The sequence below is a fragment of the Salminus brasiliensis genome, chromosome 20 (assembly GCF_030463535.1).
Source record: "Salminus brasiliensis chromosome 20, fSalBra1.hap2, whole genome shotgun sequence".
In the NCBI taxonomy this organism is placed as follows: Eukaryota; Metazoa; Chordata; class Actinopteri; order Characiformes; family Bryconidae; genus Salminus; species Salminus brasiliensis.
In genome coordinates, this window is record NC_132897.1 from 18,195,390 (window position 1) to 18,222,589 (window position 27,200).

The 27,200-nt window shown below is 40.8% G+C and overlaps 2 protein-coding genes across 7 annotated transcripts; one reads left to right on the forward strand and one right to left on the reverse strand.

Annotated features, from left to right (window-relative positions):
• Positions 1–119: 119 nt before the first annotated feature.
• Positions 120–4,116, reverse strand: cxcl20 (chemokine (C-X-C motif) ligand 20). Its single transcript, XM_072664839.1, has 4 exons — positions 3,896–4,116; positions 3,528–3,654; positions 925–1,002; positions 120–801 (listed from the first exon to the last, which is right to left on the reverse strand). Exons 1-4 carry the CDS (start codon positions 3,957–3,959, stop codon positions 747–749), a joined length of 324 nt encoding a protein of 107 aa, XP_072520940.1. The 5' UTR covers positions 3,960–4,116; the 3' UTR covers positions 120–746.
• A 4,831-nt stretch (positions 4,117–8,947) lies between these two features.
• rufy3 (RUN and FYVE domain containing 3) lies at positions 8,948–27,170 on the forward strand. Of its 6 annotated transcripts, XM_072665200.1 has the most exons (19): positions 12,834–13,518; positions 17,014–17,073; positions 19,053–19,226; positions 19,337–19,454; positions 19,547–19,648; positions 19,769–19,892; positions 20,025–20,089; positions 20,190–20,255; positions 20,364–20,433; positions 20,614–20,706; positions 21,289–21,372; positions 21,625–21,792; positions 21,916–22,013; positions 23,743–23,862; positions 24,486–24,609; positions 24,738–24,814; positions 24,933–24,957; positions 25,184–25,258; positions 26,321–27,170. In XM_072665200.1, the coding sequence occupies exons 1-19, from the start codon at positions 13,341–13,343 to the stop codon at positions 26,462–26,464; spliced, it is 1,965 nt and encodes a 654-aa protein (XP_072521301.1). In that variant the 5' UTR covers positions 12,834–13,340; the 3' UTR covers positions 26,465–27,170. The 6 variants fall into 6 exon arrangements, with proteins under 6 accessions (XP_072521300.1, XP_072521303.1, XP_072521301.1 ...); XM_072665199.1 differs by lacking the exons at positions 12,834–13,518; positions 17,014–17,073 and adding an exon at positions 8,948–9,451; XM_072665201.1 differs by lacking the exon at positions 17,014–17,073 and having other exon boundaries at positions 12,835–13,518.
• Positions 27,171–27,200: the final 30 nt, after the last annotated feature.

Below are 27,200 nucleotides of genomic sequence, written 5' to 3' on the forward strand. Positions count from 1 at the left end.
GAAAACTAGGTTTTATCATTTATTTGATGAAAAAAATTATACACACACACACTACTTACAATATCTACAAAAGAAGAAGAGGTAGACAATTTATTTATACTTTTTGAAAAGCATGTACTCAAAAGCTAATTTTATTTTCTTTGTTCAGTGAACATTGTAGATGATTGTCATAGAAAGGGTAAATAAAAATGCTTATTAAAAAACAAAAGTGAAAATCAAACACTCTGAAGACAAAGGCTGATTTAGAAGTCATAAATGATGCAGGAATGGGTAAAAACAGCAGTGGTGAAAAATCTAAATCCCCATTAATCCCATAATAACACCAACAATCTGCTTATGTAACTGGTTGTAACAGGCAACGTGCAGAATACAGAGACCTCCCAACAACAGTGTTTTTATTTTCACGTTCCAGTGTGTGTGTGTGTGTGTGTGTGTGTGTGTGTGAAAACCTGATACTGAACCTGTACCCTGGGGAAATATTATGTAGCTCTTGCTCTTGGCTATGCTGCTGAAAAAGGGTCTTGGTTTCCTGATTATCATGTGACTTGATGGGTTTCCTCTTCCTTTAGCAGATAAAATTGTCCCTTAAACAATTAGTGTTTTTTAACTTTTACAAGACTTTTGGATAATAGTTTATTTAAGGGATGTCACCTACTTCTTAAAAAAATAATGTGTGTTTTGTCTCTGGAAATCTATGTGGTAATGTTCCACTGTTGGTGGAATGTCTCTGCAAGTGCATGGTCGCCTCACTCCTGTTTCTTCTTCTGCCTCTTTCCTCCTTGCGCCTTGGACCTCTTTCCTCTAGGAAGCAGAGAAACAAAAGGTAAAGACATAACCATGTGTTCCACCAAGCTGTCTGCATTCAGAGAGCCTTAAGTCATTTATTATTTAAAAGAAAAGTAGGCTGATGCTTTTTTTACTCACATTTTGCCCTGCAGCATCCTCTTTCCTTGCTTTCCATTCGGATCCAGGCAGACATGCTTTCCTATCTTGAGTTTGATTCTGCATATGATGAAAGGCAATCAGCATGAATGTACACACAGTAACCAGATGACCTCAAACAGTGGCAAGGGGCAGGCACACTGGTGACCAGGCGCCTCCCCCCTTTCGCTCAATGCCTCTTTAGTTTGAGAACAATGACAGTTATGGTGCATGTTATGGCTATATTGAGCTTTCGGTGATTTCTTTGAACTGTTCTTTTTCAGGGGCAGAATAAGTACCAGCATTAATAGAAACTTTAATAGAAGCTTTAATAAAGCTTTAATAGAAACAAGAATTCGGTGCACAATGTGCACAAAACTCTCTTTGGGAGTTTCCTGAAAGCAGTACAGGGTCAGAATTACACAAACAGCACACCCAGGGCCCTATTTTAGGGATCTTTAGGCAAGACATCAACTGCACAGCATGATTTAGGGTGTATCCGTGTGTTTTGGGCGTAACATGCAATAAACCAATCAGCGTGTCACTTGCCATTCCTTTAAGAGCCAGGTGCGGTCTGACTTTGACAAATTGCTATTGGTAATGGTCTGGGAAAGCTGGCTGAAGCGGTGGAGCTCCTCGTCTCTAGAATAATGTTATTTTCGACACACTGGCACACAATATGGGTTTGTGCACTGTTCCCATGTGTATGCGTGTTGGACACGCGTCTGTGTTGGCAATTCACTGGCAAGATAGTAATGAACATCTGACTGTTGATGTCTGCCTAGGTTGTTTTCAGTCAGAGAAGCATCTGTGTTTTCCTTTGCCAAGATAGCAGTATGCCAGAAACTGACCTGAACACACCTCATTTCGAGACCACCACCTAGATATATTCACAAGCGCTGTTGCTATGTAAACAACGCAGGTGAAGATCATGAGCGTAACACAGCAATAAGCACTGTGACGCGTCTTGTGCAAGGTGTAAGATGGGGCCCCTAATATTTGGATAATGTCTCTTGCATCAAAGTTGCATCTTGACCTGATACTTGTGGTGGCCATCAACAAGCTGGTTGAATGTTTGACCACTCATCTGGGCAGAATGGGTAGAGTTCAAAGCTTTTAAGCTGTAATTTCTCCCTCTGCTGGCCTCAGTGGGGAGCCCATGCACAAGGGCTGGACTCCGCCTCTCACCTGAGGCTCAGCTATAAGCACTGGACTGATTAATCAAGACTACAAGACTGGACTGGTCAATCTAGTAAGTGCTGTCAAATAAATCCTTTGAATGTGGACTCAGAAAAGCTAACAGCTGTAGTGAATTATGATCACTCATGGGACATTAAGACATTTTGGAACTTTCAGAACCACTGAAGTAATAACCTAATTAATATATGATAAAATGAAAATAATCAATATGTGTATAAAAGTCTTGAGGACTTTCTTTTTCTAATAAAAAAATGTGGGTTATTGTGCCACAGGGAAAAACTGGTTCAAGAAATCAGTGAAAGCACAAGATGTCTATGAGATCACAACATGTTCAGAGTCCCATCATTTCTGTCCAGGCCTGTTTCATGAGTTTATTTTTTTAAATAATTCTGTTGAAGCATAGTTAAAAAGCAATGTCTGACTTTCATTGGTTAAATTTCATAGCATTTTTATTTATTATTACTTTTGGCAGATTATCAAGTTATTTCTGTGACCATTGTGGGTTTTTCTTTCATTAACCGAGGGGTACCAACAATTTTGTCCACATCTGAATATGCAAAGCCATTTATCGGCCCTGGGATTCGGGAAGCATATTGGAACAAAGATGATTCTTAAATGGCAGTGTAAGCATCTCACTGAACACTTCCTCTACCAGTTAAGACGATCTTAACACTGCAGTGCGTTTTGGAAACTTGGCCCTGGGCAAGTAGGGGCCAAGTTAGGTATTTATTTATTCAGTAAATACAAATAAACAACAGACTGTAATTTTGGGTGTGTGTGTGTTTGTGTGTGTGTGTGTGTGTGTTAGTGTGCTAATCCATATTCAAAGCTCTTCTTGGCTAGTATTTACAGTTACCATCCAGAACCTAGTTTATCCGTTTAGGGTTAGGTTTAGGATTAGATTTAAAGATTAGGTTAAGGTTAAGGAAGGTTAGGGTTAAAATTTTAGGATTTAGGTATTTATTCAAGGGTAAGATTAAGGGTAAGGTTAGGGTTAGGGTTATACGTGCAAGGTTACATTCAACAGACAATCGTTTACATTCAACTTGGAGTTCAATTGCATTTAAATACACATTCAGTTGAATGTCAGGTGAGCATCTACATCTCTATGATGGACCATCCAGGTAAAGTGATATCCTTTACACTCCTAACAAAAAGGGTTATTTAAGTTGTAAAATTGAAGAATATATAAAATCTATATTTCATAAGGATATAAAGCAACATCTACAAAAAGTTTTCCACCTTAGAGAAAAAAAACCTTCCCAGAACATTTAAATGAGTCATATTTCTGTATTGACCTTCTCCCTTTATTACAGATCCCTTTAAAACCCCTATTAGTGAACAATAGCTGAACACTTGCTACATGGTAAAATGTATTGCATGCCAGCAAACATGTAGTCACTCACAGAATCTCTGTCTTCGAACAAGAAGCACTTGGGTAGAATGGCTGAAATGTCTCAACAACTTTAGGTCTCACACGCTTGAGGAGCCTCCCTTTGCACAAACAACGCTCTCCTTGTCCTCCTACACGTCCTGCAGAATCAAAAGGGCAAAACCTAGCTCATTAATAAACAGCTACTGAATAAATAAGAACTGTTTAAACACAAGGATCAAAAGGTCATGAGGCGAATCCTGCTCTCAAACTTCTCTCAAATCACTTTGCTTCCTCGCGTTAAAGGATAATAAACAACAAGCTTTCTAGAGGTATGCAGACGCTATAAATAGCACCACTGACTGGTGGAAGAAATTCTGCTACCGTTATGTATTGTCTTACCTGCACACAGTGTTGCAGTCATTCCAAAGATGACCAAAAACAGTATAGCAGTCATAGCTTGCATCGTGGAGGCCTGCTGGCAGTTGAGGAGGACGAAGTAGATTCAGTTAAAGAAGAATTGTACAGAGGAAGGTCTTTATAGAAGATCTTTATAGAAACACCTCACTCACTTTCACTTTCCAAGCCACCAATAGCATGCTTTCGGCAATTCCTTATGGGAAAATCCCATTAAGAATACAAAAACGTGACCTTAAGAGACCTGGCACTGAATCTAGACAGATATGGGAGAACAGGACATGTCCACAGAGGCCACAGAGATGTCAGTGTAGAATGTTATGTAAGAGGGACTGACATGAGAGAATTATATAAACTGTAAAGAACAGAATATTATATGTTCATGAAAATGTATTAACAATTATATATTAATATAAAGATACATAAATGTATATATATATATATATATATATATATATATATATATATATATATATATATAAATATTTAAATATACCAAATATGCATGATACAGCTTTTTAGAAGACACTTCTCTTGCCTGGATGTTTGGAAGAATTTGCATTCTGTTTTTATTGTTTGTAAATCTTATATTTTACACGATGGTATTAAACACTTAGCGTATTTTAGTAATTAGGTATAATAGCAGCCTCTTAAACTATGTGACTGATTATATTTTAAGATTATTATTCAATAATTACATGGAAAACAGATCTGAACTGGTTGAGTTATAGGAGTGAGGAATGACTGGTGATTCCATGGAGAATTACAGGCTAACATTAAGACTTACCATCATTACATATTGTCATGTTACCATTACGATTTCATAATGTAACAACCGTAAGCTAGGTAACATTTGGAGATCCGTTATTTACTAGTAAAGTGAAAATGCCTGATAGAATATTTTAGAAATGCAGTGCAGATTTTACTCTGTTTACTGAGCAGAAGGACCTGAACTCACATTAATTACAGGAAATGTAAAGACTGACATGAAGTGTTTGGGTGCCATCTTGTGGATAGGCAAGACTGTGCATGGATAATTGTCCCTTCACTGCATCACATTAACATCCTTGAGAGGAACCAGGTGTTACAGCATGATAATACAAGGACTGGCATCATTCATTTTGATGCTAATAATAATTGTTTTGATTATTGAGGAGATTTGAGGAGCATATGTGATTTGTTTGTAATATGAACGTGTGAAACATGGAAGCGTAGCCTTATGTCCTATGTCATACAACCAGTGGTTCAGTGGCTCAGTCGTTAGAGTACCAGGCTATTGATGACAGGGTTGTGGGTTTGATACATTGGCTCGGTGTTGGGCCCTTGAGCAAGGCCCCTTACTCTCTCTGCTCCTCGGGTGCCGCAGCAATGGCTGCCTACCACTCTGGGCACGTGTGCTCATTGTCACTGTGTTTGTGTGTGTGTTCACTGCATGGCTAGGTTAAAGGTGGAGGCCAAATTCCTTGACAGTTAGCTAATAAACTAGTGAGCGTGCATAAACAACCGGTAGAGGTCACTGTTAGGGCAGTGGTGGCTCAGCGGTTAGCGCACCGGGCTATTGATAACAGGGTTGCGGGTTCAATTCTTGGTCTCGGCAAGCTGCCACTGTTGGGCCTTGGTCCTTTACCCTCTCTGCTCCCTGGGTGCTGGAGTTGGCTGGGTGTGTTCACTACCACAGATAGGCTAAATGCAGAGGACACTGTACAGTGACAAATACATGCAAACAAACTGAACCTGAAAAATGTACATGTAAGAAAAAGAAGATAATTTTTGTTTTAAGACTTGCACCAAGTTAAAATGTTTTGCAGTGAAAAAGAACCAAACCCTACATAACAGAACTTAACATTTAAGATGAGAAAATGAACAAAGAAACAGCACAGCTATAAATGCAGAGAGACAAGGCTATAAACACTCGAGAACAAAGGTTAACTATGACAATTGAAGTTTGCCAAATGAATTATAGAGAAGTAGGAAGAAAGCGAGGAAAGTACAGAGGGAAAACAGGTGATGCTGGACCAGTTACATGTGTAAGTGGTGTGCATGTATAAGCACTGGGAATGGAGCAGATGCTATGAGCATTCTTTCTAAGCAAAGGCTTTTAGTTCTGTGAGATTCATGGCCGCCCTGCATGCACTGCCTCTAAGGTCTATCCACATGTTTTTAATGATGTTTAGGTCTGGGGGGCCTAAAACCATGGCAAGGACCATGATGAGAGCCATGGCAAAGCCTTCATCTTTCACCTCCTGAGTGCTTTGTATGTTTAAAGGTGTGTTTGAGATTGAATTATCCTGCTGTAGAAGCTATCCTCTTGTCATCTTTAGTCTTTCGAGAGATCTTTGATGTCTGTTTTCAGAGGTTGATGGCATTAATTGAATATATTCTTTCCTTTACCAAATGTCAAATGCTTCACATGCCACTGGCTACAACACAAACCCAAAGCATGATCAACCCACCCCTATGCTTAACAGTTGGAGAGGTGTTCTTTTAATGAAATTCTGCATCCTTTTTCTCTAAAGATATCTTCTCTAGTTGCGGTCAAAATGTTCTAAATTAATCCATCGGTCCCCAGAACTTGTGTCCAGGAATGCATAAGGGTGTTTAGAGGCTCTGATGCTATGCAGGACTCAGGAAAGGTTTTCCGCTAATGACACGTTATTGAAGGTGATATTTGTGCAGGTGCCGCTGCACAGTAGAACAGTGCGCCACCACTCCAGAGTTTGCTAAATCTTCCTAAATGTTTTAGCAGTCAAACAGGGGGTTTGCTAAGCATTTCTAGCTATTCTATGAGCAGCTCTTTCAGAAGATTTTCTTGGTCTTGCAGAGATCAAACTGTCCTCCACCATTCTTATTAACTTCCATTGCTTAATTAGATTACACACTGAGAAAACGGCTAATCGAAAATGCTTTGCTTGCTTCTTATAGACTTCTCCTATGTTGTGGACATAGAGTATTTTTAGCTGTAAAATTTGCATCACCTGGTCTTTCCTAACAAGAATTGTGACCAAGCCCTAGACCTAACCAGTTAGTTAAGGTCTGAGACCTTGGTAAAAGTCTGAGAGCTCACTTCTGTAAAAAACAAAAGTAACACAATACAACACTACACACACTTGCTTACCATTTTAAATGTATACCGTTTGAAGACCAGTTAATCTTCTACTCACTTAACTATTCACAGACATAGACTTACTGCGGTCATAGACAGCGGTGTAAAGTTCATGCAGAGTTTCTGTAACAGCTTTTGGAACAGCTGACTTATCAAATACATTTTTACAGGGGTTCAGTGTTTCAGTAACAATATTTTTAATGCAACATTTAGTTTTAGCCTCCTGTACACATATAGGCATGCTTCTATTACTGTTACAATCTACCCCACTTACAGTTATAATCTATACTGTTACAACCCACTCTGCATGACTGTATGTGAGCCATTCTAAAAAAAATACATTTTTATGGAATGTTATACTCTCCAAAAACAACAACATATTTTCCACCTTGGGCATAAAATACTTTAATTGTTCTTTTTTAATGGGTCATGGCAGTCATACTCACAATAAATTGTGATAGGTTGGTTAATTTCAACCTAAAATGACTGCAGGTTTTCAAGCTCACAAGCTAACTAATTAAAAAATATTTTTTAATTAAAGGTGTAAAAACGTTTATCTAAAACGTGACGGTTGTTGGGATGAGCTTGACAGAACCCATCAAACATGAAAAAAGCAACAATTAAAGACAGTCAGAACTGAACTTTTTTCTTATATGATGTCACTTCCTCTTTCTGATGTCATTACATTATTTATAGACAAAACTGAGGGATGCACAATTTCAACATGACCAGACTCTGCAACACGACCAGACTCTGCAACAGCTTCTTCCCCCAAGCCATCAGACTCCTCAACACAACTCAACTTCTGAACTGATATCTTTCTGGTACATGTACACTCTCCCTCTCTCTCTCTCTCTCTCTCTTCAACCATTTACCCCAGGAAAAAAGGGGAAGCATTTTTGCACAAAGCATTGCACTAATAACTTTACTTTACTACCTCACTGGACTCTATTTATTACACATTGCACAATTTGCACACTACCGTCAATTATTTATTATTCTCTGGTCTGTACTGTGTTGTGTTGTCTGTTCGCACTTGTTTGTTTGTGTTGCACTTGTGTCTTGTATGCACTGTCTATGTTACTATATATATATATATATATATATATATATATATATATATATATATATAGTACATATGAGTTTAACAGGAACGTGTGAAAATGACCATGTACTACAAAAATATTACGTTTTTTTAAAAAATTAAATTAATATGATTAATACATATTTTCACATGTAATATGTTTACAAGAACACTTTAATTAAACTTTGGGGGGGGGGGCATTTTGGTACTCGAATAAGACTGGTTTCGAAGAATGACTCCTGTATTTCAAATGTTAAAATGGGTGTGATTCCCCTTTTAAAAACACGTGATTTGCTGTTTACACGGGTGACCTATATCTAATAATCTGACCACGTGGCTAAATTGTATGGTAACAATCTGGACGTAAACAGACCAGGGCAGCTCCCCCCTGAGAGGAGTGCTGACTCAGGAGCTGAGGACAGGACAGGACAGGACGGGACAGGACAGGACAGGTCTGTGTCTCTCTCTCTCTCTCTCTCTCGCTTTCTCTCCCTCTCTCTCTCTGTCTCTCTGTCTTTCTCTCCCTCTCTCTCTCTGTCTCTCTCTCTCTGTCTCTCTCTCTTTCTCTGTCTGTCTCTCTCTGTCTCTCTCTCTTTCTCTCCCTCTCTCTCTGTCTCTCTCTCTCTGTCTCTCCCTCTCTCTCCGTCTCTCTCTCTCTCTCTCTCCCTCTCTCTCTCTGTCTCTCTCTCTCTCTCTCTCTCGCTTTCTCTCTCTCTCTCTGTCTCTCTCTCTCTCTCTCTCTCTCTCTCTCTTTCTCTGTCTGTCTCTCTCTCTCTCTCTCTCTCTCTCTGTCTCTCTAGCTACCTTTAAACCGCCCTCCCGTGCCTACGTCACGCCGTGTGACGCGCTGCTAAGTTTGCTCGTTATTTCCGAAGGAGAGCCCGACAGCTCGAAAACAGCCGTGAGAAAGAGAGCTGCTAACGGCTGCTTTCCTCACCATACGCGGTTTCAGCGATCGCCGCCATGTCCTAAACGTGTGACTTAGCTAGCTAGCTAAATTTCCAAGGCCGAGAGACAGAGCTGTGCAGCCGACGCTGAGAGAAACAGTCACATGAGTTTTAACGGAAGATGGCGGACCCCGACTCAACCCCACCGGACCCACAGCTCAGCGAAGTTTCCCAAAGTTTAACAGTACAGCCTCCGGCCGGAGCGGGCCCGCTGCACTTTGAGGACAACAACGGCCACTTGGCCAGCAGCCCGGACGAGTCGTTCACCCCAACCTCGGTCATTTACTTCAAGGAAGCTCTCAGTTCTGGCAACATACAGTTTGCGAAGAAAGGCTCAGCTCCTCATCTTCCAGCGGCTGTTTCGGGGCAGTATGAGTTTCACATCGAAAGGAGCAAGAAACCGAAAAGTGAGTTTTGTCTTTATGGCGCCCTGTCCTGCTGTTTGTTTACGTGGAAGGAGCCTGGCTGCCCACAGCGTAGCGCAGCGCTGGGTTAGGTTTCAATGTCAGCGGTGCAAAACTGACTCGTTAGGGAGTCGGTTCTGTGAATCGAACACGCTTTTAGCGCCTGTCCGTTGCTTAGATTTGAGATTTGTACTGATTAAATTATAGCCAAGTCGTAAAGTACCACACTGTAACACATTTAGAGCAACTTCGTCAGTGTACGTTTGCTCTCTGTTGTCTGTAGCTGGCTTCCTGATTCTGATTATGTTCGAGTCGTGACTCCATTATTGAGTAAAGCAAAAGGACTCACATACTCACTTATCTGAGGAATTTAAGGTCATTGACCACTAAGAAGATGACGATTACGTTAATTTGACAAGTGAATCAGGAAACCTTTTATTGTTGTGTCCAGTTCATGAAATAGACGAAAGAGTCGGTTCGATGAACCGAATCAAAATTCCTCACTGTCAAGTCACTGTTTGGTGTTCACTGGGAGATTTAAACCTCATTATGTTTAGTTCAGTGGTATAAACAGACTGTCTAGAGGTGTCACTTCCTGTGCATGGGGTCAGCACTGTTTTCTCGCTGTCTTCTGTGTTTATGGCACTGACCAGTATTTTCACAGCCCTAGTGTAAACCTCTGAAACCCAGCTTCCTTTTGCACTGTAGTTAAGAGGCAAAAAACACGGGTGGATATTATAGTTATGATTGTAGATACATTGTCTAGAAATCAGTAAGTTTTGCCAATGGTGTTTGAACCTTGGGAACCAAGCCTGCCTGAGCTGAAACATCTGTGTCAGGGTGAGGCAGATGTTCTGTAGACCACAAGAGCATGTGGTCTGCCACTCCCTTCAGCTGTGGCACCTCAATGTGCTTTCAGTGCTCAGGGCTATAGGGATACACTGATGTAGACTGTCAGTTTTAGGCAGTACTAACATGTAGGGGCACTGCCATCTGACATTTAGGTGATCTTTGCATGTGCCACTGTATTTCGTGAAATATCTGGGAAGCAGCAGCAGCAGCAGCAGTAGTAATATGTACTGTTGTTATTATTAATGTTTCAGTACCATTGGCATGACCAGAAGTGGTGTTGGACATGACACTGCATTTGTGTGCATGCTATAGGCCTAATCCTCTAATGTCTCCAGCTACACATATGTTCAGGTTAGTCTTAGCATCTTAGTGATCACTGCTAAAAGATCGTTTCTGGCACAAAAGGTCCGACAACTTATGCCTGCGTGCCACTTGCGCTTAGAAGGGCCAGTTTGACAGATGCCGTGGTATGCACCACTTTCAGTTGGCACATATTTTAGTCCTAATCTCTAGGTACCAATTACTGTTGACACTTGCCACTCATGAAAAACACTTCTGTGACATTGATATATGCCAATGCTGTGGTGCTTACATGTAGTTGATTAGATAAAGTGTTCTCTTTACATGTGAGGACTTATTATGATGGTGGGTCCTTAGTGTAAACACATGTGTTTACAGTAGCGCACAGGTATGGCATATTCCACTGTTAGCCTGTCTCTGTCTTAACAAACAATACATTAACTGACTTTCTTAGGAGCACTGTACTAATACAGGGTAGGGCCTCAGTTCTTCACGGAGTCTGCAAGATGGAAACTTTCCTTGGAGCTTCAGGACCATGTTGACATTATTTGTCATGCAAATCTCCCATTCTACCACATCCCAAATGTGTTCCATGGGATTCTGGTCCAGTGACTAGGAACATGGTGCATCATTATTGTGGAAGTAGACAGTAAATTGTGGCCGTGAAGGGATGCATATGGTTCTCAGCAATACTCAAATAGTCTGTAGCATTCAAGCGAAGACTGACTGATATTACTGACCCAAAGCATGCCCAACCAAAACTGTCCCCCACCCTAACACCACCTCCACCATGCTGGACTACTGAAATAAGGCAGATTGGGTGCATGGATTCATGCTGTTGGTGTGATTTGACCCTACCATCTGTGCTTCAGTGGAAATTGAGATTCGTCGGGCCAGGCTTAATTTTTCCAGCCTTCGTCTGTCCTGTTTTGGTGAGCCTGTAGTTTGACATGTTGTGCATGTTCAGGTATTTTTCTGCTCCACACAGTTTGCAGAACTGATGCTTGTGTTTTTTGTTTGGCTAAGTAAACTGTAGAGACTGTTCTGCATGAAACTCCTGATAATTGATGTAAACATTACCTGAAACTGCTGCCCCTGTGCATGGTCAGTATTTAGTAACACCACATTTGAGTAGTATCACAGCCTGTAAACACTTTCGGTTAAGCCAAGAGTCTTTCAGTTCTTGTTTGCAGGGGATTTTTGCTTTCCTTGCAGTAGACTTCTATTTCGGTGAGGTTCTGGGACCGTCTTGCATGCACTCCTTTTCCGATGTTTGATTTTGAAGTGTGTTTAGAATCATTATCCTACTGTAGGAGTTGGGGATCTGATACAACTGTGCCAAGAAACCTGATGCTGTTTACCATTTCCACTACCTGCCAATTAATGATTAATGCTTAGCGTCAAGCACCAGACCTTTGCTTGTAGAGATTTTCCAGAGCCAGGTTGTTAGAGCTGCACCATTTTGACATTAAATACAAATAAGGACTTTTTGGATGTGAGACTGGTGTCTGGTGGGTAAAAAATATAGCTGGTTTTACTTTCATGTACATATTCTGCAGTTCAACGCAAGACAGTCAGCTTAATCTGTAAAAGGTGCACAAAGTTAATGGACGTTTAACTGGACATCTCTTTGTTATACCCTTAAAAATAACAATTCTGCATAAGAATTCTTTGAGCAGTGCCTTGGTAGAAACATGGATGTCAAGATTTTTTGCTAATTAAAGGGTTTTCACACACATCTCTTTTACAATTTGTTTTATGGAAACAAAAATATGCGATGTTTCTTTCATGGCATCGTTTAAAGAAACCTTTAATTAATTGACTTTTCAACAGTGCTTCCTAGAACTAATGCTGATATTAAGGCATGGGTATGTGTAACAATAGTAAGGGGAATGCGGTTAAACTGAGTTTATAATTAGAGAATTTCCAGTTGAGAATTGTTTTATACAATAAGTGTTACATAGGTCACCGTAAATGTCTTAATTGCCTTGAATAATGAGTCTTGCGTCAGCAATTGCATCCTGTTCACAGTGGCCAGAATAAAGGCTTGATTAGTAGAGCCTGTATTCCTCTCTCAGACAGCCTCTTGGAGCAAAGAGAAGTGGATCAGGGATGAGCACATTCCTGCCTGCATCGGCCCGGCCTCTAGGGAATAAATCTCTCCACGCTTGCACCATCTGCTCACGTGACTCCCACAATCCTGCTCAGCATCACAGCAGCCATCTTGGTCAACACCCACTTGGTTGCACTGCGCACAGCCAATCCAGCTTATTCTGAGCGGGGGCTGTGTAGGAGGAGGAGAGGGGAAGAGAGAGAGCGAGACAGCAGTTGTGATTGTTGCTCGGCCACTCATCCTCTTGTAGCATCTCAATTCTCTGGTCTTGCTAAGCCAGACTGGAAGGCAGGGCATCCTTTATTCACACAGCGGATTTTGTCCTCACTGCAGAGGGAGCTGAGGGGACTGACGAGAAGAATTTCATCTCGTGTCGCAGTCCTGTTGGTGACTGCCACTTGCCTTTCGTTGCCCTCCCCTTGTCCGACCCATTGTTTTCCCTCTCGCTTTTCTTTGGCCTTTTCTTCCCATTGTGCTCGTGAGGAGGACCGCTGGCAGGAGCTCGAGTGGAGTTCAGTTTTACCCTCCCCCCCTTGATCGGCATTCTGCCCTGCGCTTGGTGAGGGCCGCCATCGCTGGCAGTGGTGGTGTTGTTGTTGTCGTCTCTCTGCTAGCAGCTGAGTCACCATGTCTGATCTGACGCCCCAGAGCGAGGCCCCCACCCCCACCACGGACAAGATCACGCAGGCCGCCCGGGAGACAATCTATCTCTGCAACTTCCGCGTGTCCGTGGATGGCGAGTGGCTGTGCCTGCGCGAGCTCAACGACATCTCGCTCACGCCTGACCCCGAGCCCGCTCATGAAGGTAGGTGCGCTCCATGCTGGGGCCGCGCTGGCCCGAGCCCTCCACCGTCATGCTGCCAGGAGCCCCACAGGCCTGCCTGGAAATGTAGTTTAAAGGGAGTTTTGAGTGAAGGCGTTTTCAGGTTCAGTCCTCCTGGGAGCGGAAGGTGCCTGTTTGTCATTTAAGGCGTGTCAGCCGTAGGCCCTGTGAGGAACAATTGCTGCTAAAATCAGTCAAGGGTAAATTTAGTCAGAATAATTAGTCAGTTAAAGGATCTGATACATTTTTTACCCTGGTAAGGTTTTTTTCCCCTCACCCATTTCTTTTGGTTTCTTTTGTGTCCAGTTCAGTCCTTTTCCACTACTAACATGTAACATTTGCCCTGCTGTTGTGAGGACAGATCAATGTCCGGTGCCTTAAGATGCTCATGTCTGGATCCTTTTGATTTAAAGACTAAATATAACCGTTTATCCATGGCTAAGCATACACTGTCTTCAATTTAATATTGATGTAATGGTCTTCATGATGTACAAATAAAGAATGCACACACTAATTCTGTAGCAAATGGAAAGCTCATCAGATGTATTAAAGAAGACCTGAGGTCACCTTACCCTTTTTTGTTAATGAATCATCTGGTGGATGTTATTCTATTCAAGATGAGTATTAGATACCTTTTGTATGTTGCTGTGAGCACAAATCCATATTGTGTCAAAATTTCACTCGACAGATATGACCCAAATGGCTTGGAGATAATGAGGAGGTTTTGTTCAGCAACAAAATGCAAACATTAATGCTAATATTAATTTACACTCCTGTTTTTCTTTGGGAAAGCTCAGTTGAACATTTCTTGCCCTCTAAGGTAATGAATAAGCTATTTGGTCGTCTTCTGAGAGAAACTTGCATCGACAACAGAAGGTTGCACTGGTGTTGACATTCTGATCTAATTTGTTAGAAGCCTAGCTAGATACCTGTTGAAGCCAACTAATTTACAAGGCTCAGACTCCATATAACTGCAGAAGTGGATGTGTATTTGATGTGCAGCTCAGTAAGAAGGAGCGTCCGCTGACGCAAGAGCTCGAACAAGTGATTGATGCTGCCTTCAGTACAACCAGGTCATCCCTGGAGAATCAAGATCCCCCACAGCCATATGTTAACATGAAACCAGAGTCTGACAGTAGTGCTGTTGCCCTGGAGACGAGGCTGAGATTGCCACTCAGCACATTATTGTGTTGCGTCGTGATCGATTCCCATAGGATGTGACGTGGCCTAGGGTAAATCGCAGCATCTGTTATTCTGAGCAGTGGATTTTTGCTGCAGTTACAGAAAGCAGAACTCTCTTTAGGCTATTTTTAGATAGTGAGATAGTGATTTAATTCTGTAGAAGTGCATGCTGCTTTTTTCCCCCCTTCCTTCTTCATACCCTACCCTGTCAGACTAGCTCTGAGCCTCACCTGACTTTACTTAGCCGTCCCACTGTCGGTAGCTGTTGCTGATTTGCATTTTGTGAATGCGTGCCTTCACCAATTAGTGTTCCTTCCAAGGTTATCTACAGAGACATGTGATACCATGATACCAGTCAGCTTGCATTTGTGCACTGTAGGTCAGTCAGTAAGTCATTTGATGGTTTTCTGTGCACATCTATGTGCATGGATGGCCTGTGCGACTGCGCGTAGCGCCTGTCTTAATGCATTTGACTCAGCAGTTCCCCACGGACAGCCTTTCATGGGTAGATTTCACACACAGTCCACATAGTGGAGCAGCGCCAACAGACGTAGGGCTGTTTGCTTTGTGGGTTTGTACAAAAGGAATATTATTTACAGTGGTGACTAGATAGAAACAGAATATTAAATGCTCCTTTGAGGAATTATATGCGAATACAGACAAATACAGTTTTTGTTTTTGGTACACTGAGTTTTTTCACACACTGGTGGTGGTATTGATTTAAAAATGCAGCTTGTCAATGTTAGTTTTGCTAAGCTAAAATCTCCACAAAACACCATTGATCTCAATACTGACTGACAGTCACTAACCAACAAGTGTGCCCCTTTTTATGAATAACCCTAATATACAATAGACTACTAGGTGGCCTACCTGGCCTACAAGCAAGCTCCAAAAAATCCTGCATCTAATAATTCATAGAACAAAGATAAACATGAACTAAAACATGGATAATGCGCAAATTCCTCTTTACAGCATGCATATCAGTAGTTGTATTAAGTGGTAAATGTCCTTTTAGAGTGTAAACAGTCGTTTAGACTGGATAAATTCATCTCTGTGCATAAAGCCCCATTTGGGTGGGATTAGTTTTACGTGTGGAGGTGGAGTAGTGTAATTTTACTACAGAACGTCTGTAAAATGTATGACTTATTTGCACATGATGAGAAATCCCAGCAAACATAACTAAGATAGGGGTGGGTACTCAATATTTTCGCACTGCGTCTTCACCTCCTTATAACCCATTGAATAATAATGATGGTGAATTTTTCTAGTAGAAAATATGCTGCATGTCCATGACATGCATGTAGGCTGTAGGTTGCACTACATAATGACTTACCTAAAGCAGCAGCGCCGCGCCTCTGAGGAGTCCTTTGGCTTGTCTTCTGGATCTGAGGTTTGCCAGACTTGAATGTCCTGAGATTATCTGTTCCATGCACAACGAAACTAAATGCTTCTCTGAGCGTCTCAATACTGAAGAAAAGCTGCAAAAAACATAAGCATTTCACAAAATATTTACCCATGTGTCAATTTACACGGGATTAATGAATAACCTGAGGTTATTTTTACGGCTTGTTTTCCAGAAGGTAAAATGCGCTGAAATCTTTACTGACGCGGCAGCACACCGTCCATAATAATGATTCACATGGTGCATTTAGACATGAAACTCTGCTAATATTTACATTATCCCTATGTAAATTACCTCCCCATGCAAAACTAGTCCCATCCGAAAAGGGCTTAAGAGTGATGATATGAGGAACTATGGATACCCATAATAAGCCCAGAAAAACTTTTATTTATTTATTTATTTATTTATTTATTATTCTTATTGTCATATGTTCTCATATTGCTCCTCCTTATGTGTGTAGTGTCCTTAGCTCGGTTTATTACTCGTTTCACTGCTTTCCTGTTTCCTCTGAATCTATTAATCAGGACAGATTCTCTAAGTTTGGCCTGTATTTTATGTTGATAATCATGACTGGAATGGACTTTTATCAGTTGCCAATTTAAAGTCGAATGTGGGAGTGTAAAGTATTTTAGTAAAGTAAGTAATGCCAACAAATAAAAACATTTATGTGGGTTTGCGGTGGTATGTGGATTATGGTAATTAAATGGATTTGATATTAAAGTGTAGTTATAGTGATATTAAGCAGAGCATCATGGCCATGCCTCGGCTGCAGAGCCTTATTAAGAGCATTGCTTTTTACACCAGTGATAAGCATGAAACACATGAAACAATTTTTTTGTTTTGTTTTTTGTTGTTTTGTTGTTTCTTTTTCTTTTCCATTGCCCTTTGCAAAGATTCATGGGAGGATTTCACAGAATTGGTGGAACAAATGCAAATGCTTGATGAGTTTAAAGGTGCGTATGGCGGCATCACATTTTCCCTTCATTCCCACCTCAGGCACCATCCAGTCATGCCAGCTGTTTTTAAGTGGCCTTGGAGCCCTGCCCTTTCCACACACAGTAGCTGCAGCCCTTCCGAAAAGGCACACCAGCACGGCTACTACAAACGCTGACGATGCTCACTGGTTGTCTCGGTCATGCCTGTTTTCCGTCTCTCATACCATCATACCACATCTTTCCGTTTCTCGCTGCTCTCTTGGTCATAGATACCTGGCTTTCTAGATAGTGTATTGTAGCTGCATAGCCAGCTAGATGAGCTTAGCTCCCTTTGTCTTGTCTTTTGTCTTTTTTCCTGTCTGTCTGTCTGTCTGTCTCATTGTCTGCCTCACCTGTTTTCTGTGGCTGTTTTTTCTAGGCACTTGCATGGTTTACAGGCTTTTCACATTCACTCCATTTCCTTGTGAATCTACACCTTGGATTAGTTTCTGCAGTGATTGTTGATTAGAATTTATTATCTAAAAAGAAAAAACACTTTCCATGTTTAACCATTGCAGTACAGCCTGTCTTGTGAACTGTCCATAAAATCTTACTCTTAAGCTATAATATATCTACTGCTTGATTAAGCCTTAGCATTGGTACCCTGTGTATTTTTCACTTTCATGCTCAGAAGTATGTAAAGAATTTCTGGAGAGCTGTTTTTTCCTCCCCGTCACACCTACACAGAATAGAGTCTTTTTTGTGTGTTGTGTTGTGCCTGAGTGCCCTGTAATCCCAGGTTAATTGGGCATTGACTCAGAAGCATTACTTGGCTTTTTTTTTTCTTCAGTCAGTGCAGGCACCACCTTTAAAGAGGTAAAGGAGCAATATTTTTTGCTTTCAGGTCTGTTTTTTCAACATAAAGGTGACAACACTTTCGAGCCGAATCACTTTTCAAGCACTTATTTAACATCAATAAATTGCGAATGTATTAAAGCATTCGTGGATGAGCTAAGATCAGACGTCGTCACTATAGCCATTGTAGAATTCCTCTTGACTTTAAACCTAAATGGCTAGGTTTGGTTTGAGCATTAACTGAGTTGATGTTTACAGGGGTTCCTGGCAAGTGACTAGACTTTGAGCTTTTCTGTATTATTAAATTGTCTTGCCAATGGTTCATCTCCTAAAGTCTATGCACTGATCAGTCATAACATTCTGTCCATTTTATTAGCCGTGTACCATGTAGGAGCACTTTGTACTTCTAGAATTACAGACCATTGAAGAACAGGGTGGAAGAAGGCTAATGAAGTACGCAGAGAAACAGATTTATAGAATTATAGAACTACATGCATCTATATGATAAATGTAGCTGAAACAAGGAGAAGGTGTTAATAGCCTTTACTCTGCTTCCCCAAGAGGCTCGTTAGTTTTACCCATTTTACAGTTTAAGTAAAATGACGGATATCTCAACAAAATCCAACATGCCGGTTCTGCAGCACCGCACGAGGTCAGGTGTAGCACTCTGGATGACCCAAAACCCTTCAGCAACACTTGTTGTTTTACAGCAAATGCAAAACAGTTTCTGTTTCTTGCATTGGAATACACCCTACAAATGTCTGTGTATGGCTTGAATAAATGGTGATGTCGTCCTCGCCTCCGACAGGGAGCAGACAAGAGAACAGAATAGTGTGACCGAAAAAAATCAACATCTCTGCTAAAATACACGCATGTAAACACAATGGGCAGTATTGAGATCAGCAAAAATGGTCGTGGTCCTTTTGCCTGCTTCTGCTCTACTCTTTGGTGCAAAGCCGACTGGTATATACAGGAAAATGACGTTTCCAGCAAGTATGTGTTGCTGAGTTCATCAAGTGTTGTGTATTGTAGCCTAAGACCTAAGACGACTGGCATCAGGTATCAGGTTTATGGGGAAAACGGTTGACCATCTCTCTCAACATAGAGAGCAGTCATTGACGGTCTTTGCCTTATGTGGTTTGTGATCTTTCATATCCCCTCAGATCCCAAGGACCCTATCGCCATCGAAAGGCTTAACCTGATGAACATGGCCAAGCTGAGCATCAAGGGCCTGATCGAATCTGCGCTAAACCTGGGCCGCACTCTGGACTCGGACTACGCCCCATTGCAGCAGTTTTTTGTAGTGATGGAGCACTGTCTTAAACATGGACTAAAAAGTATGCACCAGGATTTAGAGCATGTATCATTTCAGTTTCCACTTTCTGGCTCATTTATCCAGTGTCCTCATATGCTGTCCCCTTTTGTCCAAACTCTTCATGTATTAAAGCTAAGAAGACATTCCTTGGCCAGAACAAGTCCTTTTGGGGCCCTCTGGAGCTAGTGGAGAAGTTAACTCCAGAAGCTGGCGAGATCACAGCTAGTGTCAAAGATCTTCCAGGGCTCAAGTAAGACAAGTGTTCTTCCCAACATCCCTTTTTCCCCCCTTTCTTACTAAGGTTTTCCTTGCTTCTTATTCGGGGCCATTTGTTCTTTTCAGAACTCCGTTGGGAAGAGGCAGAGCGTGGCTGCGATTGGCCTTAATGCAGAAGAAGCTCTCTGACTACATGAAGACCATTATCAACAGAAAGGATCTTTTAAGGTAGTCTCTAATCAGCAGCTAACTTCCAAGGGATTAGATGCTATTTGCTAAAGCTCCTTCTTCCTAGAAACTGACCTCAGGTTGTGGTGACTCTCTGCTTTTTGGTCTTTGTCCCTTTAGCGAGTTCTATGAGCCCAATGCTTTAATGATGGAGGAAGAAGGAGCAGTAATTGCTGGACTGTTGGTGGGACTGAATGTCATTGATGCGAACTTGTGTATGAAAGGAGAGGACTTGGACTCTCAGGTACTGTCTTCTGTTCGTCTTTAGAAAATTATTTCTGATTAAATATACATTATTATACACCATAATTTGGTGTTTTGCACTTGTTTTTTGTAGCTTGGGTTTGTTTACTGTAGTTCTGTGCTATCTGTGCAGGTTGGGGTGATAGATTTTTCCATGTATCTAAAAGATGGAGGTCACAGCAGCAAGAGCACAGAGGGGTGAGTTAACATTCAATGTACCTTGCAATATTTATGTGATTGTCTCCCCAGTATTCCTCAGCTTCTGAACGTTTCTCAGCTGTCTTTTCTGCCATTTCAGTGATGGACAAATCACCGCTATCCTTGACCAGAAAAATTACGTTGAGGAACTAAACAGACATTTAAGGTCCAGTCACTTCTCCAGAAATGCCTTCCTGTTTCCTGTAGTATGTTCCTGATTTCTGGCCTACTTGGAAAGATGAAACTCATTTTATACATTCTTCCCCTTTTACAGTGCTTCTGTGAACAACCTTCAAGCCAAAGTGGATGCTCTCGAGAAGTCTAACACAAAATTAACAGAAGAGGTGTGTAATAATATCATTTTCAAATTATATGTAAATACTAGTGTCTGGGTTTGTGGAGGAGGACACAAAATTAGCTCTAATCCAGTCTTCACAGTTCTGGTATTTGCTTGTGGAGATTTTGTAAAAGCTGTGTGTGCAGAGGTCGTAACATGTGCTGTAATCTCTTGTCTGACCTTACAGCTTGCAGTTGCAAACAACAGAATCATCACTTTACAAGAGGAGGTGGAGAGAGTGAAAGAAGAAAGCTCTTACCTTGTGGAGTCAAGCCGCAAGGTAGACTTCCATTACTCTGCTGTGCTGTGTTTGTTTTTTGGCACATTTTATATACACACACACACACACACACACACACACACACACACACATACACACATGCATGCGCACACACCTCAGAGATGTTATGAATTGTTTAACACAATTAAAATCTGTTTGCTACTGAAAATGAACATAACACCTAGAGATTGCATGGTATATTGATGGGAACCAGTATTGGGAAGTAAAAAATTCTGGATCGGATATTGGAGGAAAATAAACACAGAATGAATCTTATCCTATTCTTATCCTTATCCTAACAAATCTAGTCACACTCTCCCTGATTTAATATGGATTAACTGCAAAAGCTGCATAAGCTTTATAAGCGTTGTAGTGTTAAAAATGATTTGTGACCCAAGTATCAAGATACATTCTGAACCCTAGCATTATATATCTTCTAAAAAAAAAATGTATTGTGACAGGCCTAGTAGTTTGGACATGATTTTAGGCCCTGTCCACACACACAAATGTAACAATTAAAAAGCTTTTTGACCTACTGTCTACATCAACATTATATCTAAGGAATTTATGTGTTTCTTCAAGGCATCGAGGCCAGACGGGACTGCAGACGGCCAAGTACTTGGAGAGACTCGAAAACAGCTCAAAGAGGAAACTCAGCTCCGACTGGTCAGTTGGGTTTAAAATAAGCGTCATATATGTTTGTTGAAAGAAAAGTACATTTTCCTTTAGCTAGTTTGTACTTTATTCTGATTGTACTACAATTGATACTGATCATTCAATCTTTAGATGATCAACTAGAACTTTAGATTAGATCTTTGTAATTGCTAGACATGTAAGGAATTTGCATTTGGACAGTTGCTAACTGAACAGTTGGTACTGAAATTAATGAGGGGACAAAAACAACGTGATTATGTGTAGGATGTGGAGAAAGAGCTGGAAGTGCAGATAGGAATGAGGCAGGAGATGGAGCTGTCTATGAAGATGCTGGAGAAGGACATCTGCGAGAAACACGACGCACTGGTGGAACTCCGACAGCAGCTTGATGATATGCGCAGACTCAACCATGAGCTCTCCCACAAGTCCCAGGTAAGCTTGATTAATGCAACATATGTAACCAAGTTTAAGTAATTACAATCTATGCAGTCCCTGTTAATATTTTTACAACACCATAGAGGTATTGGCTAAATGTGTGTGGTGCATTGTTTTCAGAGCTCAGAGTCCAGCGTGAAACAGAAGCATGAAATAATCAGTCGCTTGGAAGAGAAAACGAACCAGATGGCGGCCACTATCAAGCAACTGGAGAACAGGTAGGTGTAATGTAACAGTGCTGTGTAAATACAAGTACACATGCTACCATTTCTGATAGTTGAATAGGTATCTGTGTCTATTTTTACATTGATTTTACATTGAAAGTTTGAAGAGTTTTCTTCTGTAAGGTTGTCCTTTTGGAGGTAGGAGGTTTTGATCTAACAGTGAGGACCTCCACTATAAAATCAGTTCAGCCACAATGCAGACTACTTTAGCTGACTACTAATCTCCTCAGGCTTTTTCAAGTTCTGGATTGGCCTTTATTCTGTCTCTCTGCAGGTGCTATGATCATTTCCTAAATTAACTCCTCTCTACTGCCTGTCTCTTGTTATTTTGCTCTGTCTTTTCATTTCGCATCCCTTCCACATCCTCCTTTCTCCTCTTCTCCATTACCTTGGACAGCGAGAAAGACGTGGTCAAACAAGCACGAAACTTGAATTCAGCCGCAGGAAAACTGCTGCAAAAGCAACAATAAATCATTTGCAGATGCCGACTAATAGGTTCACCAGTACAGATCCTAAATTTGCATATTATAGACAACAACTAGGGTATTTCTTTTCTATTGGGTTTGAGATCTGTCACAGTTCCTTTCTCATATGGACTACTGTTTTTTGCCTCTACTTTGAATAGCTTACTCTAAACCAGCTCTCCTCTCTCTAGTCTCTCCGTCTTTGTGTTTTACCAGATACAAAGTGCAGCCGTTTCAGAAGGTGTAAGAGTGGCTAAAGATCTGCTCTGGCTTTTGGCTTTTGTGTTGGATTTTGGAAAGCTTTGGTCCAGCAGTTTCTATGTAGGCAATGGTAACAAAGCAATGCATATCACTTTTATCTCTAATGTATCTTCGTACTCTTTGAAAGACCAACTTGGCAAGATAATGTAGAGGACTTTTGCTGTGTGTGAACTGAAGCCTTTAGCCATGGAAAGCATTGCTCAGTTTAACCGATAGTAAAGCAGAAATACCACAAGTGATACCAGTTTAACAAAAATATACAATACAACCTGCAAGATTTATTATTTAATAATTGTTCTTTTACAAAAACAATACTTCAGAGTTTTTTCTGTAAAGATTTACCAAGTGTCCCAAGACAAATGGACCCGAATAAGCACAGACATAAGTTCAAGAATATCCTGTGTGGTAATGTGCTTTTACATGGACTCCCTAAATGGTTAAATTATGCAATTGACTCTAAACTGAAAGCCTGTACTCAGGAGGTTCTGGTTGTAGCTTTGTGTTTGATGAAGGATCATGTGCCTGAATTGCATTAAAGCGCATTTGAAATTAAATAAAAGTCTGAACTGGCTGCAGCGAAGCCTGAGGAAATAGTCGACGCCAAATGTGAAAGCCACAGTTTTGTTTTAGCCCCCAAACAAGTTCTTTGAAGGTTTGGCTGGACAAGGTTATCCTCTAAATTGCAAAAGAGTGGCGAAAAGTGTATGTGGACTTTAACAATAGATGTAAACTGTAGTACAGTAGCATAATAAAACAAAAACGTGAACACTTGGGCGTCTTTGCTTTCTTTAGCACCCATCCGTGTTGCTTCTGCACTGGCCATATTCCATCCCTCTACCTCCAGATTATTATTATTATTTTATTTATTTTTTTTTTTAACTTCTCAGCTCTCAGTTATTCATTGTTTGTTTTATTTGACATAATTGCGATTCTCCTCCCTGTCATGGCTTTTTAGTTTTTCATTTTTACCACATTAAGTTCATCTGGCTCAACTCCAGATCTAAGCAGGCAGAGAAGCAGAAGGACCTGGCGGAAGAGGCCAACAGGCTCTTCAAGCAAGAGTTTGGTGACAAGATTGAGAGTCTACAGCAAGAGGTTGAGCAGTTACAAAAGCAGAGGTATGCAGTGTTCCAGCACAAGGATATCCCTTCAGGCATGTGGGAGCGTTAGAATGCAGCCCCTGAATTGGGACACAGCTAATGTCAGTTTCAACAAACAGACAAACATTTCATGAGCTACACTGTGCTAAAACTAGGTACATAGGATTACATACCTTTTCAGAGCAATATACAGCACGGCCGTATATCCCCTACCTCCCACACCCTTAAACAATAAAGATGCTCCAATAAAGGTCCTCACGGAAAACCTACTTTTGGTTCTTTTACAGATCATGTAGACGTGTGAGTGTGAAGAACCTTTTAGAGGTTCTTCACAATTACACATCTCTGTTACAAACATGGTTCTTTATGAAGCCAAAAGCGGTTCTACAGTGCCATCACTTAAACAATTTTGCAACAACAGTGAGCCCAATATCACTAAATCAAATCAAATCATGGGCTGAGTGTACCCATACACCCTGTTAACACATCCTGATGTTAAATACGGTCTTATTGCCCACCTTTACACTCCTGAAGTCTCACAATGCACTGTAGTACATGGTCCCCTGTATTCATCTTGTGCTTGCTGCGCATTGTTAAGTCAAATTTAGACACCTTAAGTGTGTGTGTATGTGGGTGGACAGGACCAGTTTGGAGCAGGAGCTGAGGAAGGAGAGAGAGCGGCGAGGAGGACAGCATTCTGATGCTCTTTTGGGGAAAACCCCTCCTCAGAGAGACGTGAGGCAGCAAGTGGAGGATATCAGAAAAGTAAGACATTGGTTTTAGACTGGCTTTTACTGATCATTCTGTATTTTTACAGATGTATTATTTTATTATTAAGACATTAGACAACGTTAAGGATTTTGTTTTTTTGGATCATATTTTTCTTCATGTAGGAACTGGAAACGGTCAAAAAAGAGAATGACCTACTTCGGAATGTGCTGGAGGAGAAAACGAGTCTGAGCTCAAGTCTGTAAGTCACACTTGCTTGTTTTTTTTCCTTCAAAAACACAGAACAATACATTTTAATGACTAAGTCAGTCCTTGAATGATGAGTAAAATTAATACACTGTATGTCTTACTTTTCCTAGGTCATGTTCACATGAAGATGAACAAGTATGTTGTATTTTATTTATTAGCATATAAAAGACATAAACCATTTTTTGTAGGTATGTTGGTGAGGTAAAATCCCCTTTTGTCTGAATGAATTAAACTTAAAATGTACCGGACCAGTCTGAAATCTAATAGATTTAATGATAATAACAACTATCAGAATATCACTATACTAAATAATGGATTATTTACATTATTATTTACATATTTATTATTTTCTTTTCAATAGGACCACCCTTGCAAAGAGCCAGAGCCCACCATCTGCCAAATGTGTGAATGTCCGGAATCTCTAATGAGGCCTAAGGTATGGAATGGCAACCTTTGTCTGAGGTCCTAAAGAGGATCATATGTAACTTGTTGACCAAGACCCCAACTTTTTAAAGTGAAAATCTGATTTTAAATCTGATTTAAATCCCCCCCAAAGAATTTGTATCTACTACAGATTTTAAATTTCACTGGCTCGTTTGGCATGATGTGTGTTAAAAGTGATCCCATAATCTAGAATTGGCCATTTTTATGCCACGTTCACTTTACACAATTTAAGCCCCAATATTCAAGTTGCCAACTGTTTTTGCAGATTGTAGACAAAAGCCGCAGGTCTGAGGCAGCATTTGCTGGGGGCAAGCTACATGTGAACTGCTGAAAAGCACAATCCAAGAGCTCACCGATCCATGCCTCGCAAGCCCCCGACATATCTAGCAGGTTTGGGGGTGGGGTGGGGTAGGGGTGAAAGCAGACAGACTCATTGCAGGTTCCTCCTGATGAAAGATCTTGTAATTTGTGACATTGTATTGTGTGTAAACCACAACCACTAAAACATTCCTGATTAAAAGACAATGTTGTGAAGTGCGACAAGTACAACGATCTGACGATTCTGAAAGTTGTGTAGTGTTACTGGCAACCTGGCATTAGCTGTATTGGTGGCGATGACTGCAACATCCCAATTTAAAATTTGTCATGGACCAATTAGATGTTGATTCTAGTGCTTTGTTTAAAGTAATAAGGCTATAAGCCTTCAATGTGATTAAATGATAAAATGGCGTGAAATCATACATTATTAAGGACTAATTCCGGGTAGGGCCTCCTTTTGCTCTCAAAACCACTTCCATTCTTTGTGACCTGGATTCCACAAGATGTTTTGTTCAGGAGCACAATCTCCTGTTCCACCACATTCCAAAGGTGTGTTACTGGATTCAGATCCAGTGACTTGTGTGTATTAATTTTGTATGAATTCGATGTATTATTCCTCTGTTTATTCCACCTGTAGAACTAGCAGATCTAAGAACTAGTAAACAAAGGAGTGCCAAGAATGCTACTTCTGCACTGAAATGCTTACAAGTATACGTGTCTTGCTCTGTTGTTTCAGCACCAGTGTAAGAACTGCAGAGAAGTGTTCTGTGAAAGCTGCATCACCAACAAACTTCCGCTGCCCTCCTCCATCAACCCGGAACACGTGTGTAACACCTGCTACTCCACCTTACTGCAGCAGTATGCCTCAACTCCCTCCTGAGGGGCGTGCACACGGATGCTTATGGCAGTAAAGGATATAATAAGTCAGGACCCCTGACTTCGATATCATGTTTTGAACCTTTAACCAGCAACGCAAGTGGCTTTTTTTATGCTTGTTGAACTTGGAGTGCTAGTTTTAAGTGCTTTAAGTTTGTGTGACTTCAGTCGAATTCAGCAGCACGTGCGAGACGAGTGACGTTGTCCACCGAGTGGACTTGTACTACTTGAACTATGTATGAAATCATGTGTATCTGATTCATAGAGAGGTTATAATTATTTGCAGACAGCATAATGAACAGTTGCTACGTGACTGCTGTCCAGGGCAAGACAATATTTAAGAACTTTTTTTTTTTTTTAAACTGAGTTTTAGACATAATTTGCTATTTGAACGTATTAAAACGATGCCAGTGAGCCCCATGTTTTAACAGTCTGGAGCTGCCTTATTCGGTTACTTGATGAACAGATATTTTATTGAACCAAAAGCATTACTTTACATGCCATTTTTCTAAGCACATTACAGTTGTTGGTTTGTTTATTGGAAGTTTTACAGGAATCATTTTTGCTGAATCATCTCTACAAGCTTATCAAGCTTTGGAAGCTTAGCCTTCTGTTTTACTGACTTATGTTGAAAGAATGTAATACTGGTTTACTAAACTTTAATGGACTGGGGGGGGCAGCGTATCAATAAAGATTCACTATATATTTTAGTTCTTTGGCAGAAATATTTTATAGCACAA